At 27.1% G+C, this 20,052-nt stretch overlaps 1 protein-coding gene and 1 long non-coding RNA gene across 3 annotated transcripts; one reads left to right on the forward strand and one right to left on the reverse strand.

The window, feature by feature from the left end:
• Positions 1-987: 987 nt before the first annotated feature.
• Positions 988-19,710, reverse strand: LOC126551742 (uncharacterized). Of its 2 annotated transcripts, none has more exons than XM_050205821.1 (5): positions 19,551-19,710; positions 16,045-16,183; positions 7,819-8,028; positions 6,239-6,475; positions 988-3,190 (listed from the first exon to the last, which is right to left on the reverse strand). In XM_050205821.1, coding segments are annotated over exons 1-5 (1,086 nt in total). In that variant the 5' UTR covers positions 19,552-19,710; the 3' UTR covers positions 988-2,691. The 2 variants fall into 2 exon arrangements, with proteins under 2 accessions (XP_050061778.1, XP_050061777.1); XM_050205820.1 differs by lacking the exon at positions 19,551-19,710 and adding an exon at positions 16,365-16,802.
• On the forward strand, positions 17,086-17,943 carry LOC126551743 (uncharacterized). Its single transcript, XR_007605646.1, has 2 exons — positions 17,086-17,210; positions 17,360-17,943. It is a non-coding gene; the product is annotated as an uncharacterized LOC126551743 (long non-coding RNA).
• Positions 19,711-20,052: the final 342 nt, after the last annotated feature.

Below are 20,052 nucleotides of genomic sequence, written 5' to 3' on the forward strand. Positions count from 1 at the left end.
AGAATATTATAATGTCGGTCACGTTTTACTATTACAACACTTTTTGTTTTTTTAAGTAGTAAGAGTTGGCGTTGTTTTGCCCGAGACTTTTATGGTAACCGGGATGCAAAATAATGGTGGTAAACGTAAGAATAATGCGCAACTTACGAGTATATTTTTATTAACTACGTAGGTATCTTTACAAGGAATAGGTGTCGGTCCACCCTCCTATTATAATCAGAACCGTTTTCGTGCAATTATTACGAATAATACCGTATGCCTGTATTGTCCGTTAAATTATGGTATAGACTACTCAATGGCGATAAAACATATTATAGGTATACTCTATAAACAACTTTTATGCCGTAAATCATAACAGAGCGAATTCCAACGTTGTCATTAATCATCTAAATAATATGACTAATTAAGTAGGTATAATTTATGGGACTATAAATATTATAAATCGTCTACAACAAAACCTTGAAATTTTTTATGACCCCGTTATCGCCCGCATTAGCCAGCGATCTCGAAACAATGGAACACTGCAAAATTGTAATTAGAATTGCTCAGTGAATACTCTGTAAAATAAGACGTATTACAATAGTCATAGTAAGTACAGGTTTTTTGTTTAGAAAAATTCGTTTGCTAAAAATGTTTTTTTTTTTATGGCGTTAAACGCAGTTAAACGTATCAGTATAATATTGTTATGAGAGTTGTAAAAACTGTGGGACATAAAATGGTCTTTTATATAGTTTTGCAGTTCGCCAATTTAACATTACTATTTTTTTAATAGCTTTACAGTGTGAATTAATTTAACTGTTCGAAATATCTTATGAAAGAATTGTCCTCTCGAGTGCAGTGCAATGACCGCTGTACAATATGGACAACAATTAATATAAAAAAATTAAGTGTAATAACATTCTATAGCTCAATTTTGTTTTGATAATAATATACAATAGTAAAATACAATTTATTACATATTTTACAAAAAAATGATTAACGCTGTAATAGATCCGTATTTTTAAAACATTATATTACAAAATATAAAACGCTCGAACGATAAACAATAAATACATATTTTCAATAGGAAAATTGTTAGTATTTAAAACAATTAATACAGAGTACTTTGCCATAAAAACATATAAAACGTCTTTGATAAAATATATGATACTTACACGATTTTTGATCGTAATGATATTAAAATATATAATTATACTAAACAATACAATCCATAAACATATCTCTTTGTTTTACAGCATTATATTATAAACCTTAAATATTACTCAAACTTTACTCGTTATTTATAAGTTATATATTATGACTTAATCCTAACATCAAAACAACATATAAATATGTCTAATATTTGTATAATAGTTCTTAAAAAAATAATTTCCAGAACAAAATATAGTAATTTTACATAATATTATTTATTATTTATATTCTGCAGAAAGTTTAGCTTAACATAATGACTAAATTATTAATAACTTTGGTCATATACAATATGATATACTCGTATTACAATTAAATAACTAATCGCCGCTTAACAATTCACAATATGTATTTGATTACTTTGTTAAAAGAATTCACCTATTTTGCGTCTCCCCAGTAAAGTTTCCGGAATATTTTTCGTCCTGTTTAAATCCATCTTTAGAGAGAAAACGAATTTAAATTGACACTCAAATACTCGTAAGTTACTCGTATTCTTACACGCTAATAAGTAGTAGATTATAATTTATTCACTATACAAATATTATATGGGCACGTCGATTTAATGGCATAAACATGATTTATAAATAACGCCTCAATACGAACTTAATAATATTGCGTAATCAACGATCCAAATACGTACATACAGTAACAAAGCTCGTGATTGATATCGGTACACTTTTAATCCCGGAACAGGGGGGACGGAGGTGTACGTACAGAGAGACTTTAAATTTGCACAACATTATTCACGATAATCGAAAATACCAACAAAAATGGAATAAAATGTACAATTAATTTAATTAATAAATTTGAGTAGACTTCTAAATGACCCTCAATAGGTCCATAATAAGATAATATAAGTTGTATGATATTTATATGCTATTGTTACACTCGCATAATTGTATTATGATATATAGTGATTGAGACAAAAAAATATATAAATTCATAAAATCTGTTGCAGTATTTGGAATCGACGGTAAAATCGTGAACGAACGGCAAGATGAGGCGATTATCTATAAACTGCAGCCCGAAAGTGCGGTGGAATTAGAGTTTCGCTAGGCATGAATCGCATCATTTAAGCGGGTGAGAGGGGACAGATCAAAATCAATCAGTTTAACATATTATTGCATATGGGACACTGCTAGTCACAGTCGCAGATGCGTTCCTTTACTTTTTACGTACAGAAAACGAATAAGAAAAAATAAGTACCGGGAATGGACTCTCTGCAGCAGCACTGCAGCAGCGAGTTTTGAGGTTTTATAAAATATATAAAATAACGTTTGGTCATTACAATATAACAATTATTCTCGTCTGGTCTCTAACCCTGCAAACTATCGACCGGTCGGACGATTTCTTTGGCGGCGAGGGGGTGGAGCTGGATATATACCTACGCTAAAAATCGAACGGTTATCGACTGTATATAAAAATATAAGATAATAATATAATATTATTTATAAATCGTCACTGCCTGCAGACGAGTGGCGTCGCGTCGGAGGCGTTTTGGGCCTAAGCAGCCGACTGCATCGCGACGCGGCTGCTGGCGACGGAATTGCCGGCGGCGGCCATCGTGGGGTGCGGCGCCGCAGCGTCGTCCCGGACCCGGTGGAAGACTTTGGTGCCGAACCGGAGCGCCGCTCCGACCGGGAACTTGATGTTAAGCCACACGGAAAATCGCATGTTGTAGTTGAGCAGCGGTCGGAAAACGACGGCCAACCAGGCGCGGGTCAGGAGCACGGCGTGAGTGTACACTTGAATGTTGTACATCCACCGGCTGTACCGGGTGACCAGTGGTCGGCGAACGGGAACGCCGCACAGCTCGTGGGTGTACGTCATGAACGCCTCCGTGTCCAGCATGGGCGAGATGGGTTTCATGCCTTCGAGAAGCGCCTCCACCATGTGCTCGAACCTGGGCGGTGGGTTTAGCAGGCCCGGCGCATAAACGTCCTGCAGGATCAGCCGGCACGTGCCACGCACCTCGTCCAACGATCCGTTGCACAGGTTGTACCTGCGAATATAACACGATGTATAATTATTAGGTATATAATATTATGTTATAATAATAATAACAATATAATGGTATAATATGTACGGTGGGTACTAGGTATAGGTATAGTGATTGTCGGATAAGCTTCAGCCGATATTAATACGACAGCATTATACGATATACATAATTATATAGGTATTGCAGCTCCGAGAGTTAGGGTTAACCTAGGGTTCCCACGCCGAGTCAAAAAGTTCGTTCGTTCGTGCTCGTCCCTAAATCGCGTATGGGTTCACGAAAAAATAATTATCGAATTTACGTATTTCGTTCGAGTTTGAATTTATGAATATGTTTATGTATCATAATACAACTTACAACTTTTATAACAACAAAATTACTTGGTATATATTTATTTTTTAACTGTTGTAAGAGCATATTATGAGGGGAACTTAAATCTTAATATTTAATTATTAATATTTTTTACAACAACAATTATTATTGTATCATACATAAATTTGTTTATTTAATTTAATAATTTGTACTTTTTTATTTATTTATTATTTATGTTACATCTAATCTATATAGGTAATTAAAAATATCACATTTCTTCTAATAATATTACAATCATTCATTATTATTCGAATGATATCCTATAAGCTTTTATCGTACAGCGAAAAAACGAAAATGTTTTGGCAAAAATGGGGATACACTAGTTTATGATAATATGGCGAAAAAATAAACTGATGGAATAGAAAAATTATTAATATAATTAAAAACTATTTGATTATCTAGAACCACTTGTGTATATTAACCTTTTTTATTTACGATAAAGATGGTATACACAACTATAGTATGCGCTGGGAATATAATGTTATGCGTGGATGGACGAAGTGCCGAAGACGTCACCCGCGATTTGGAGGAATTCAAACCCATCTGTGTTTTTTCTTATAATAGATTTATCATATTATATACCAATCGTAAAAACTATTCTGTTAATTGGAAAGCTTTCAAAAAATACATTTGAATTCGCGAAAAGTTTACTTGAAAATTAATTTTCCACGTTTTTGAAATTAAACAATTAAATTAGATTTCTAAACTTTGAGTATTAAGAATTTTAAAATGTTGATAATATTAAAACGATACAATTAATTCAAATATACATTTATTAGAGAATCGTTTTCAAGTAAATTTTATGACGAACTCAAATATGTTTTTCAGACATTTTATCGGAAAATAAGTTAGTTAATACAATTAACAAATGATTGATACTTTTGACCAAAAACAAAAAATAAATAAATAATCATTAATATTTATGTAGTACGCGTTGTTGACATCATAAACGTACACACGTGCAGGATTGCCTCGATGTTTATTTCACACACTAATGATCACTATTAGTTATTACTATGCATACATATCACATGACACATTTACATATTCCATATGGGCCATACGCAAATTTTAGAAAATAACCTACACTAAACCCCTTTAAAACGATAGTTTTACGTTAGTAGACGCTTGAATCAATGTCGGACAAATTATGCATACATTGAGCGTCTAGTACCGACTATTTAGAAATATTAAATTTCCAAATCCATAGTATTGTAATAATTATAATATGAAAATGATTGAACACAAAATACAAATGAGTTATCCAGTCGATCGGTGTTTATAAATTATTATTATTTTATCTAATATTTATTGTGTATATCATTATTTTTTTATATTATATTATTAATCAATTGTCTAGTCAGTCTATTCTTAAAAAATTCGCCGTCGCTGATAACCAACCGTCACTACACCACAGTTGCAGTGTGAAAATTTACTTTTCGGCGCAGTGGGAAAAATCGCGAAAGACGTCAAAACGGTAGACAGGTGATAGGCGATAACACATTATTATAGCAACGACAATTAAATCTAACAGCGTAAACATGTTTACTGAAAACAAACGGAACTGCGTTAAAAATTGGTTTTAAAACAAAAATATCTATTATGAGAACAATATTTCGGAGACAATCTTGTCGGGAATTTGTATTATTATTCTACCATTGATTATAAATACTATAGATTGCTCATTGACATGTTTTTCGGTGTAGTATATATTATAATCAATGACTCTACGTATAAAACTCGTCAATAAGGTACAATAAATTCTCTTCTTACGTTTTTTAAATAGCTTAAACATTTTTAATAATTGAAATTTCAAAAAAGCTAATGAGGTCGTCTTTTAAATATTGTTCTTTATAAATTTTAAAATGAATATTTTAAATCAAAAACACAAATAATTTTTTTGGTTTTTTGCGAACATGTTTTGCCATAAAAAATGACTCGTATAACGTCCACAAGTAACTGTTTAAATTAAATTATGATTAATTACAATTTATTAAATACCACACATTTTTCAAACTACTAACTTAATGTTTTAATTTTTAAAAAATGTCAAGGTCTTCGCACAGAACAAGCAAAATAGGGAGCGCGTAATAAAGCCGAAAATATTTTATCATCAGAACCGTAAGTTACAGTAGATTACACATCAGACGCTACCGAACGCGCGATGTGTGTGAATAAAATGTGGCTCATATAAAACTACACGTTTAAATTTGAACGATTAATCGCGACGTTTTAAAAAAGCGGACGCGCGCGTTCGACTCGCCTAGTGTGTAATAACCTTTAGCGGAAAAATAATTTAGCCGGCAATAATATATTATGGCCCGACCCGTGTGTTACAATAATTTCGACTTTTTTATAGCCCCTCGAAAAATATAACAAATAAATTCATAATTAATTTATGTGGCTATTTACAATATCAACATTATTTATTAGTATGCGATAATTCAGTGCGCTTATGACGAATGCAAAATAATTAAAATATTTCTTATAAACTACAAAATGATATCGAATTTTTTCTATAAATGGTTTGATATAATATATTAAAGTGTCTTAGTGTAAACAATTAAAAATAGATAGTTAGGTACGTAAATAACGATTTTGTTTCACCAGATACGCCTATGGTAGGTACCTATGATATAGAATAACTGAGAGTTTGATCAAATAACTATAAATATTACTTACTTGTCTTGAATTCCCAGCATGAATCCAATAGTACGCCAAAAATGCAAAATACCCCTCTCATCTTCTTCGGTGCCTACAATAGCCAATTCTTTTTTTTTCAACAACGGTAAACCCATGAATCCAAATTGAGTTAATGACATATCTTTTTGAGTTACTCGCAGTCCTAGTCCAGATTTATTCGATACTCGATTAGCAGCACAGTGAAGTCCGTGTACAATGGCCACAGACATTTGAGATCTGAATAATATATTATATAAAGTAAATTTATTTTTATACAAGTTCGACTAGAAAATATTTATTTGTTTGTGATTGTACATCGAATGATTCATTTAATTTGACATTATTACAAAAATTGTTAATATTTTTGAAAATATTTTTTTTTCCTTATTTTAAGTTGTTAAAAACCCATTTTTATAAAAAGCATGTATTTTAATGTTTTTTTAAACAACAATATTTTTATATTTTGTTTTTATAAATATTAAACACAAAATTCTTTTATACAGTATTTTTGGGTTGTGTTTTCAACAACTTTTTGCGATTATATAATATTTTTTCCGGCTTAATATCAAAAATAAATAGTAAAGTGACTATAAAAATATATTTACAAAAAGTATTTATTATAAAAAGAAAACAAAAACACAAATTAAAGCTACATGATTAAGAAGCCACGTGCGTAATTTGTTATTATAATGTCACTACTATGGTGTTTTGTTTACATAGATTTTTTTATTTCCTATTAGATATGCATAACTTAAAGAAATGTATAATTTATATTAAATTATAATTTTTGGTTTCATATAAAATAATTTTTGTTAATACGTTTTACTTATATAATGGAATTACATAATTTGTAACGACTTATTTATATAATATACTAGTAACCTAATCTATACTAGTATCACACATGAGTACAATTTTAAAATTAAAAGAGAACAAAATAAAAAATGTCTCAGATATTTGTAACGTAATATGTAATATTTATAAATTATAAATTTTCCCAAAAAGTATGAAGATGTGCACAGTGCACTGTCTTATCCTCTCGGTCTTACCAAAGGATACTTAACTACGCTCTATTTAAATTTGAACCATAGACTTAATTACAATTTATGATTTTTATTTTGTAAATAACCATATTATCATAAGTAAAAATAAAATAATATTAAATACACTTAGAGGTATTATTCGTAGTTGTTAGATAATGGCATACGCTAACTAAAAAACGTTTATTGGATCATGCGCAATTTTTCCCACATATCTACATATACATTAAACCAAATAATTTAAACTGAGTAAAAGAAATTTGACATCGATCTGTGTTTGGAAATGTTTGAAATAGTTTATATATTATTTCATTGAATTACAAATAAGTACGTATTAGAATTTTTATTGAAATATTTATTGGAAAATATATTTTAAAAAATAATTAAATAAAAACCTACCTACTTTTTATTCAAATATTTAAACACCTGTTTGAAATAATTTAAAAAAAAATCTTATCATTTTCGAAAATCGAAATATTGTTGTAAATTTGTATTAGGTTTATATTATATCATTAAACATATTAAAATATATTCACTTACTTTGATTTCGAATTTGTCACATCGTATCTATACCACCTCAGCATATGTCTAATGGTATCAAGATATCTCCTAAAAGCGGTATAAGGATCAGAAGATTTATTTGTGAACACTAATACATCCAATATTGTTGGAACTGTTAATACCAATATTAATCCAATCAAATTCGAAGCAAACATTGCATAGAAGTTGGAATAAAAATAATTTTGTCCTCTGAAAACACAAAAATAAACGTTTTTAGATTATTTTTCTTATACTTATCGTTTTTATTTTATGACGATATACGAGTATAATAGTACATATTTACATAAATTTTATTTTTATTTTATTATCAGACGCTTATTAGGTATAATATTATTATACCACCTATATGGATATTATTAATTAACTAATAGGTTAATAGTTATAAAAAAATTAATTAGGTGTACATAAACATAACAGATAAATAAATTCACTTGAAAATTAGCTTCTATAATTATAAGTATAAACATCTATTATATTTATATATAGGTAGGGAAGTATAGGTATATTTATGTTTTATACATTTATATATTTTATAAAAATATAATATTAACCTTTCAGCCGTCAAACGGTGGTATGAAAACATGATAAATGACAATAATATTTTTCAATATCATTTATTTTATCTGGTACCGTGTAGTTGAAGATCTTATATTAGTATTCTACATCAAAATATAAGTATCTATTTTTAATTGTGTTAAAACATCATTTTCCAGTTTATTTTTTAGATTTTTAATCAGTTGCAAATTTTATAATTTGCAATAGTCTTTTCTCAATAGCTAAGATTGTGCATTATGATTTTACAGATCAATTGATTTTATTCAGAAATCATAATTGTTGTGAGATAAGATTTTAATTTAATTTACGATCATTTTAGTATAACTGAAATATTGTTTTTAATTTTGTACACGTGCTTGCATATTTTAGACAACAGAGATAATTTAATTATAAATTACTGGATTTCTAGCTTTTATTAAGGAAAATATTTCATTATCTTATTCATTTTATCATATTATAATGTACGTGAGTCATAAATAATAAATAAGAGTTTACTATGCAGGGCCAACATTACAAAACCATATAAGTGTGCCTCTTCCTTTCACAGTAATAAATAACAACTTTTTTTTTTTAGAAATAAAATTAATGTAAGTTAAAAGAAAAATGATTAAGACTCTCATTGTATAAAAAATGCTATGACAAAACCATAGAAATAATGAATTATTAATAATTAGTAACTAAAAATCATATATTAAATGAATAGTTACATTAAAAAAATTTCTTTTTGATTCTCAATTTGAAAGTATAAGGTACCTTAAACATCGTTAAAAATCGACCTAAATATCGTTAAGAAACATCCTTATAGTAGGCTCTCTATACCTAAACCTTTATGACGCAGGCACTGGTACTATATATATTATATTCTTTGTATTGTTCGTAGCATTTTAAATAAAATGAAAAATAAATGCTATATCAATATTTTTATTTTTATTTAAATAAAATAATTTATTATTTTAAGTTGTTAAAATATTCTACGATTAATTGAAGAGTTTTAAAAACTTTTGACTGAAGAAAAAATCATATATTTTTCTGATTTATATTTTTATTTTAATTACTCCTAAACTTAAAATTCTAATAACTATAATTTTACTTAATTTAACCTAACATAATATAATCTTTATTATGCTCGTGTATATTAGTACGCAAATTTCAAGGACTTTTAAGTCATTATATTAAATCCACAATAATGCTATACTTCCATGTAATGATATAATCACATGACGTTAATATATTTCATAGATATTGTTAGATACAATGACGTGTTCATCATAAAATCAACATGCACGTGGGTATTCGCATAACTACAAAGAGTAAGTATTTTTAATAATTTTTTTAAATTTTACAGTAGTCAATTCAAAGGTATTCTACGTTACTTTTCTAACATATATTTTTAAGACATTTTTAACAAATCCTATGATATTTTTTCTTAATCTTAAATAAAATAATAAAAATTAATGAATGCTAAGACGTTCTTCTCCCGTCAATAACTTTACCTATTAATTATTATTTTTTATTATATCAAAGATTCTATTTCAAATAATTTTTTTATAGCCAGAGTCATATATAAATTTAAATTTAAAAAAAACTCAAATATTGCCACTAACCTATTCAATATAGAGATATTAAATCAAATCAATTTTTAAAATTACAGTTTCAGGTAATTGAACAAAAATATCTCTCGAAGTCTCGACATGTTTTTTAGACTTTGAAACAGCGTCGAGTATAAATTCAATTTGTTGAGGAATGTATGATATATTATAATAATAATCCATACATCTAAATATTATATAGATTGCAAAAATGTAACAAACCATTTTAGGCAATGAAGCTGACTACAAAATTATACTCATTAGTTATGACTTATGAGTTTAATGAAATGTCGGCATTATAAATGGTTATCGAAAGATTGAGCACACTTAACATTTTATAATGAACTCTCGGCCGAACTAAAAAAAAACAATACTGTTGAAAACGATATTACATTCATGATTTATTTATTTAACAATGAAGTCACAAATCAAACATAATCAGTTTATGAAAAATAATTTTATTTACATTCCTGACACTATACAATCAACGATTAATGATTATCCACGGAAAGTTACTCGATTAGATTTAATCGAGAATTTGTAATAAGTCACAAATGATTGCAGTCAGGGCAGCCCCTGGGCTATTTTATGTTACCAGGAATTAAATTTAAGAGCCTAAATTTTTTTGCTCGATTCGCTAGCAGTGCATTTATAAAACAAGTGTACATTCTTACTCTAATTTTATTTTATTTTTTTCATAAAACTATATTTTAGTCATAATAAATACATTAATTTTTTCTTATAGATCACTTTGTGCAGCAACCTTTTCAATATTAATGTTAATTTTAATCAAAATTTATTTTTAAATAGGAACTCATTAACGTTATTAAGCTTTCTAATTTTATCAATAGAATGTCAATTGAACAATCGAATAATATTTTACATAGGTACCTACCTACTTAAATTTTCGTAATCTACAGTATTCTCACTTATTTACCAATTACCACGATCGTACTCTAAAATAAACGATATTATTACATCATTATAATAATTTTATTATAGATAATATATTAAATTCATTATCCATAATATATATATGTATATATAGGTACTACAGAAAACGTACTATAATGGCATATTGTATTATTAACGTAAAACCATAAGTATTTATTTCATTATTAATTATATACCAAATGATAATAAAATAAATCGTTTCCAAATTGTATATAGTTCGATATAATTATCTATTAACAAGTAATAATATTTAAAACACAAAATACCGTGTTTTTACTGAGGGCCACATAATTTGGTGCAATTTGAAGTAATTGACTATGCAATAATCAATGACTTAATACATTACTTTATTACATTTAAAGTGACATGTAACTTTATTATTATTCATTTCTTAAAAACAAAATAAATTCACTAATAAATAATAATTGTGTACTTATTTTTTTTTTTTTTATCTATTTAAAAAGAATTTATTTACATTACATACAGATTTATAGTGTTTATGCCAAGCTTGATGACATGTCACAAATAATATTATAACATTTATAACATACCAAATAAATATTAGTATTTATGGACAGGCACACAGCAGTAATATCCGAAAGTTATGTTAAAACTCAAAAGTGTTAACATTGAAATATTGTATTAAAACATAAATTATAAAATACACATAATATACTCGATAAATTTGTATAATATAAAAATAATTGAATTTAACAACGTTGGAACAATATAACAAAAATTATAAGCGTGCTAATCGTAAAACTAAAATGCTGCTCCGAAATTAATGCATGATCATGTATTACATTTTAGTTTTTAAATATTTTCTAAAATTACAAGTTTACAACTTAATAAATCGTGTAAAAATGTAAAATAAATATCTAGGTATTTAAGTATTTGTTTTTAAACGTTAATGTTAACTTTTTAAACATAAAAATTGTTGATTGATCGTTTGACGACATTTGAGTTAAACTATTTATTAATATAATTACCAAGTTAAAATTTAAGTTAATTAATAATTTCATAATGTAGATAATCGCGTAACATACTAACATACATACAATTATTTATTTGATTTTTCATCCCTATTTGGAACAGAAAAACTATAACTCATAAAGTCATAATCCTATGTCTCTATAAATGTAATACCTATAATGTAACACAATTATTTATCTACCTATTATTTTATGTAACAATATTTATTCAAATATTTTATTTGTTAAAGATATTTAATATAGTTTATTTAACAAATAAATTATATTTTTAATTTTATTATTTAATGCTGATTAACAATAGTGGTACTAGAAAATATAAATGCATGTTTATAATAATATACTTAAAATTATATTTTTATTTTAATTAACCTATTCTATAATATTTATTGTGCATTAAAAGTTAGGCTTTCTTATTAACTATAAAATATTGATTAGATTAAATATATTAAGTTAGGTATTCGAAAATACATTATAATTATTATTAAATACTTTTAACCTTAGACTCGTCAACTTACCCATAATGTTTCTGGGAATGATATATATAAACTATTATAGGTACCTACGTTTATTTCTCACCGGGGTTCAAATACTTACTACCATAATTGTCAATTAATAAAAAAAAGTTTAATATTTAAAATATTAAGATAATAATGTACGAACGACGACAAACAAAATAGATCAAAAAATCGACAAGGATAACCAATATGAAGTACCTATCAATCAATTATCACAGGTCAAAATGTCAATTACTGATTATAAACAAATAAAAATTATTACAACGTAACATAAATAATGATATATTTTAAATCTATATTTTCTATAGTAAATTTAAACTTTTTGATAAACATAGTTGATAGGTACTTAAACTTTACCAAGCTATGCACCGATACTGACAGACTACAGTTGATCAGTATTCAGTTTCTTTGCAACGGAATAAGGAAAATTCCTTGCTCCAAAAAAAAAAAAAAAAAAAAAACATTAACTAGATAAAATACAACCTATTTAATATTTTGAATAGAGTACACTAACGATGAAAAAATTAAAAACTCAATAAAAAATCAAAACTTAATAATAGTACCAAAATGATTAAAAAGCAAAATTATAATTTAAAAATGTGTACACTCCACAAATAATATTTTATTATAGAAATAATTGTATAATACAATTTTTAATATTAATACTGAATACAAACATAATCTAGAAAAATATTATGGAAGTATTTACAGTGATTGTCTTAGATTCTAACCAGATCAATGATTGTATTAGTTTTATAACGATATGTGTCATGTCTCATGTGTGTGATTTTAAAATTTAAATCACTATAAACGAAAAACGTTTCTAATCAAATACAGTTTATCAGTCTATATCACTTAGGGCCGTCCTTACAGTGCCCGGTTAAGTGTCGGTTAAGACTAACCGGTAGAATTCTATCGGTTAATTCATAAGAAATTCTGCCGGTTAGTGTTATCAGACACTAACAGGACATGATAAGAACGGCCCTAAGCATAATTCATATTATGTTGTATTGTTATTTAATATTACTATTAAGTTAAATAATTTATTTGACTGTTATTAGCATAGTAGGTCAAATAAAATTTTTCCAAGACAATACATTTTAAAATACCATTATGTGTATAAAATAAAATAATATACGTAAAAGTGCTATGACCCCACTAATAATTTCTTTGTATATCATAACAAAATAGTAATTAATTTTCGTTATCCATAGTAAACAAATGAAATTTTATCCAAATTTGAATTTAAAATATCTATAAAAAAAAAATTGTAATGATACACTTTTAGATTTCTTGGTTTAAAATTAACTACTTATGAAGAACTTGGTATTGAACTTTCAAGACTTAGGCATTAAAAATTGCATATTTTATAAATTTTACACTGCAAAACAATTTACAAATTCTCTAGATTATGACCAATTTTTTCGAAATGTATTCTTTAAATGTTTATAAATAAAATATATGTACTTTTTTTGATATTTTTATATATCTATCGAGTGTAGGTAAAACTTATAAGTGGAATCTTGTATTAAATTTTTAATCTTTTTGACCAATTTAACATTTTTTATCAACGTTAATAAAATAGAAATAAAACTAAAAAAAAATCAATATCTATAAATAACTCAAAAAGAGTTAAAAATTTTGAAAATTGTATTATTTACATAAAACAATCATATAAAGTATAAACATTTTATGAAAATCTTCAGTGTCTACAGTTATCTGTTTTCGAGTTAAACAAAGAAAAACAAAATTTGATTTTATTAAAACCTGGATTTACGTAAAAATTCCAGTTTTTTCTTAATTTTTTGAAAAATACAAATTAGAGTAATTTACTATCTGAAATCACCCTCAAAATTAAAAATCAAAGTATTCTTTCGACTTCTTATTGTGTAGACCTGCATTGACTGAGCATGGCTTGGAAAACTTTAACTGGGTTGGATTCTATGAAATTCAAACAGAAATTGCCGGACATTCAAATGAAAAATTTAAAATTCTAACACAGTGTATATTTATTAAATAATGTATTAAATTATAATGCTAACCAAAACGGACTGTCAAAAAAGTTACTGAATCGGACCGAGCTGAAAATTTTCAGCCCGTACAGACCACTAGTATACATACAAATAAGCATACGAATGATACAATTATACAAACGTATATCATTGCAAAATTAATACATTCGTCGCTCGGCTCAGAATCTAAAATACGAACATTTGTTAAATTTTGAATATTATTGTTAAAATAATTGTTCGGTAATCACGGTTAAAAAGTTTTACTATCTCTACTACTCAGAATCATTTTTCGTCGTATAGTATAGGTACAATGATGTATCATTAACTTTCAATTTAACACACAATCTATCTCTAAATTCGACACTTATTATAAAACGGTTTGTTATAAATTAAATCTTTTCTGAATGTTATGATGGTTAATTTGGTTAATCGGTTGTTTGTTTTATTACATATTATTATTATGTACCTATATAACTATACTTATATGTTTTTGTCAAATTATTATAAATTATTTATGATTTCAAAATCAATAATCATTAGTGATTTCCTATTTTATATATCTTTATTAACACTTTAACCTGGTGATAACTCATAATATTGTTTAACGTTTCACATGTTTGACGTTTCGCTCATATTAAACAACATAATATATCATATAATTTATTGTAAATATCAGCTATTATAAAAGTAAGCAAATATTTTATTTAAATGATTTAGATACAATTATTTGCAATGGAATAAATATTTTTGATAAATTTAATCAAACCGCTCCGCTAACCATTATTTACATTTTTTATGAGAAAATATTTTTTGCTTGGTGTTTACATTTTTACAGCCATGTAAAATTAATGTATTTGGTGACTTGCAGTATAATAATGCTTTTATTTGCATGCAGTAAACTTTAATGCATTCCATTCTATTTTCGAGTTTATATTCTACACTCACCATATATAAGAATCTACTATCAGACACGTAAAAAAGATTATTGTGAAATTTTATTTGCGTGCATCTACGAATATACGAATAATCGTATTATTAAAATAGCAGTACGATGTAAGTATTACATGCAATTAAAACAAAAATAATTCAAGTATAATATTCTAAACCTTAATAGACCTTGATTATTAATAGTTATTTTAACTCACATAATATAGTCACATTATTATGTTAATTACTATAATTTCGATCTTGGAATTGCAACAATTAGGAATACTGAAAACTATGTTATACGTAAAATATGTCAATACAATTGCACGTAACGATGTGGCGAGTTTTTATTTTATAGGTGCGGTCTGCATCGTGCACAAATGAAACAAATACTAACAAATTATTCAAACGTTTGGCTCGTTACAATAATCGTAGGTATAAAGTATATAATATAATAATACACAGAACATAAGTACCTATATCTATAAAGAAATATTCTTGGAATTTATGCGTGAATTCGACTAGCTCGCTTGTACCTAAAATCATTGTGCACTTGTGTCATATAATATCATAGTTATATTATATAGGTCACAGACATTATTTTTAAAATTTATCGCGTTACCTATAGAAATATAAAGCGACGGTAGTTATATGGTTTTACCTGGTGAACAATTCCGCATCGAACCATTCCGGAACTTCTTTTGGCCGTTGTGTATCAACCGGCACGTTGCACCCCTCTTCCATAATGGTCTTAAACTTCTCCTTCGCCGCGGCATCAGTAGTTTTCGTCGAGTCCGACACTGCGTCAATCGATAAAATAACACAAAATTAATGTACATATAATAACACACAACAAACGCTCATCGTCCGCGCCGAAAAGTCACGGAAATCAATAAGCATAACAGTTTCGTAACATCAATAACATTAATTATTATTATAATACTAAACCATAGTGGTCGAACCGTTTTTGCCGAGTCTTACTTGTAAAGTATTTTGATGTGCAGCAATGGTATTAGATGGGTAGGTATACACGAAAATCGTCACGACGGAAACCTGGTCGTCGTCGTTTTGATCGATTCGGACCGGGTGATGGTTAAGGAATGCGTTCGGCTTAATGAACAATAATAATAATTCTCAAATCGATAGAATATCGTCGAAAAAATCCGTTCGAACCGGACGACCGTCGACTTGGCGGGCTACGCGGAGCGAGGCTAGCGAACGACTGCGCAACGTTCACGTTCGCGCGCGCTTGCCGTGTGTAAATGTGCGTGCAGACAACACCGTCTGACCAGGATGGCTCGACGGTAGAAAGTGATGGCTAAAAAACCGGTATTATTGGTTAAATTGTGTAGAATATATATATATATATAGTATGACTACGATGAAGCGACGACCGCCGCCCTCACGGCCACCTGTCTTATATACCTGTCGCGGACTACGAAAACGATAGCTGTTGGCGGTGTTGCCGAGTAGTAGTAATAGTTGTAGATAGTAGTAATATACCTGTAGTAGTAGTAATAATAAAAAAAAAAAAATAAGCCGTGATAATAATATTGATAATGATAGTAACAAAACAACAATGGAAAAAAAAATAACAATAAAAATAATAACAGACTTCAATTGAAGTAGTGGTGGTGGTATGTGCGTGCGTGCGTGCGTGTCCCGAAAAGGTTATTTTTTGCACTCCGGTGCCGGTGCATACTATAAAAACCTTCAAAACACGCAGGACGAGCATATATTAGTCGATATTATTACGATAATACCTTCTACGCGAGTAGTAGGACTAGAGCGTTTGGCCAGGAAACGTTACCTGTTTACGAATATCTCGTAAGTTTTTTAATGTCGCGATATTATTACTATGTGACATATTTACATTTGTTTACCGTGCTTATATACATAATAAACGCATAATATTATCCTACGATCGCTATAGTAGAATATTAATTAATCAGTATTTTATTTTATTTTTTTTTCAGTGATTTGTTATTGACCGTTTTGTGAGGCACTCCTGCTCTAAACGTGTCCTCGGTCAGTTTTTCAGACGGCGCCACGGCGCCATTGACGTAAAACTTTGTTCTCAACATTTGTCCGAATTAAACACTTATACAGAAATATTATTAAAAACTTATTTTTATTCTTTTTTATAAAAACGTAGTTTGTTTACTAGTTATCAAATAGTTTTCATGCGACTTAATATATCTACTAGATATGCATTATGTATGACCAAGTAGGTGCGCAAAATAATAAACTATGAGAATAGGCATGTACATAAAATAAATAAAATAATGTATTTTTATATTTTTATGACACTTCATCGTAGTCGAAACTGTAAACAGTTGTAAAAATTAAACAGTTTGTAGCAACTTTTTTTATTATTCTTTAAATAATTCAATAGTTATAGAACGTATTATGAATTAATGATATCGTATTGCTTATATTAAAATCTGCACATAATAAAAATAGAACTCATCGTTGTTAATATAATGTACTTATATCCTTTGCATTGCTATAAGTCTTAATAGTCTTATAATACTAAAACAAATATAATAATTATAAGTAATATTTTTATTATACCTATTTCGACAAAGTGTACAATTAAGTATCTCCAATCAGGTTTCTTCAACCCGTTATTCCTATGCTATTTATTATTATATTAATTAAGCTTATTAGTTATTGTTATTAGTTCAAACTTCAAACTGTAACATATTTATTTTTAAAAATTATATAAAAAAAAACTTTTATACATCAGTGACTTAGGCCATTAGTATACAATTCATTAAATTACTTTATTTTAAATTATATATTAAAAATAATTTTATCTTATCTTTAGAGATGTATCCTACAGCTCGAAATTCGAATTTTTGACATTTTATAAAAATGTGGTTAATTGTCAGACAGACGCCACCGTATCAGGTTCTTCATCAAATAACAGCTGTATTTATGTGACCTATTCGAAGTCGGTTAATTACAGTTTCTTTTCTTTTTTTTTTCTTTTTTGATTTTATAAATTCCAGGTTTAGGCGTTTAGTCATCGGTTAATATTGTTTTATATACTGTTAAATTTAATATTATATCAGAGTGTCATTTATTTAATAACGTAAGAATATATTTTGTTCTTCACGTCTGATTATGTGAAGATATTTAGAAAAGAATATGACGTAAGGGACATTGATTTTAAGTTTAAATATATTACATAGGTGCCTATACTAAACCTACACGTACTATTCTATTCGTTCATAGTATTAGTATTATACCATTCATAATTTGTGTTACTGATATAAGTGGTCCTACAGAATACACAACCGTACAAAAATAGTGAAAGTAAACAAGATTAAACGAAGGTGAAAGTAGACAAAATAAATTTATCAATACAACCATAGGTTCACGACATTCAAAATTAAAGACACTTATTATAATATAAAATATTTGTGATAATTACTAAACTTGGTTGGTTTAAGCAATACATTGTATTATATACAAATTAATTTAACATTATTCTACATGTTTATAACTCTATGAGAATTAGTAAATTAATAATTTAGTTAATGGAATAATGTTTTTAAAATTCGTGATTAATAATATAATACTTACATTTTAAAATTAAGTTTATCAAATAATCTATCACTAATGTATTTATCATAATTTATAAGATTTTCTTTTAAAATAAAAATTCATTAAAGAACTGAAAATGAAAAATTATTTTATATTTTGCAATATTTTTCTAATAATATGTACACAATTTGTATTTTATATTTTGTATTCTTAATACATGGAGTGACTTATCTTCCATCCCTGCCAATAAGTCTACTAAACGTATTTTACCCAGGGCCTACCTTATTTAGAATTTTTGAATACTATCTTCACCAATGTGCAAATCACATACTAAATATTGATGAAAAATATTTTCAAAAATTTTAAATTTTAAATTTTAAATGGCATCGGAGTGATGTACGTGTCTGCATAATTAAATTAAATTTAATGCATAATTAATCTACAACCTACTTATTATAGTATTTATTACTATTATAAAAACTAATTAAATAATATTTAAAAACTATAATAAGTAACATAAATATTAGTAGGTAATTAAACACCATAATAAAAGTATTTATTCATAAAGAATTAGAGTAATATTCTTAAAATTGTATTATTTAATTGTATACTCACTTGATATTACTATTACGTCCACACGAATTCTTGTTCCAACGTTAGAAAATATTGTTTATGGTTTCGATTAATACTAAAAATTGAAAATCAACATAATTTTAATTAAATTGAATTAATTTTAAGTATAATTAATTCGATGCTTCATATTATAGTCGTTGAATATTAAAATTTGCGTTGATAATGATTAAACAGTTTCTTCAATTTTAAAGTTATTTTATAGTTTATTTTTTTGTATAAACTGCTCAATCGTCTACTTCGTGATCACTATACAGTTTGTTGGTATTGGTCCAAAAATCGTTTGTATAAATTTAGATTATAGACACATGCTAAACATTAAAAATAAAAAGTATAAGCCAAACATAAGGATAAGTTTTCGTCATTTTTTTTTTTTTTTTGCTTATGCTGATGCATATTATAATGTTTGTTGTTTGTAGAACACTTTATACGGTCACAAAGGAAAAATGAAAACGGCAGTTTATAATGGCATATGTAAAATTATATC

The sequence above is a fragment of the Aphis gossypii genome, chromosome X (genome assembly GCF_020184175.1).
Source record: "Aphis gossypii isolate Hap1 chromosome X, ASM2018417v2, whole genome shotgun sequence".
In the NCBI taxonomy this organism is placed as follows: domain Eukaryota; kingdom Metazoa; phylum Arthropoda; class Insecta; order Hemiptera; family Aphididae; genus Aphis; species Aphis gossypii.

Excerpts from the sequence above, each read along its gene's own strand:
- LOC126551742 (XM_050205821.1), bottom strand. Across the intron at positions 8,029-16,044 it reads GATGCGGAATTGTTCACCAG|AGGACAAAATTATTTTTATT; the intron begins GTAAAACCATAT and ends TTGTGTTTTCAG. Across the intron at positions 3,191-6,238 it reads ATGCTGGGAATTCAAGACAA|GTACAACCTGTGCAACGGAT; the intron begins GTAAGTAATATT and ends TTATATTCGCAG.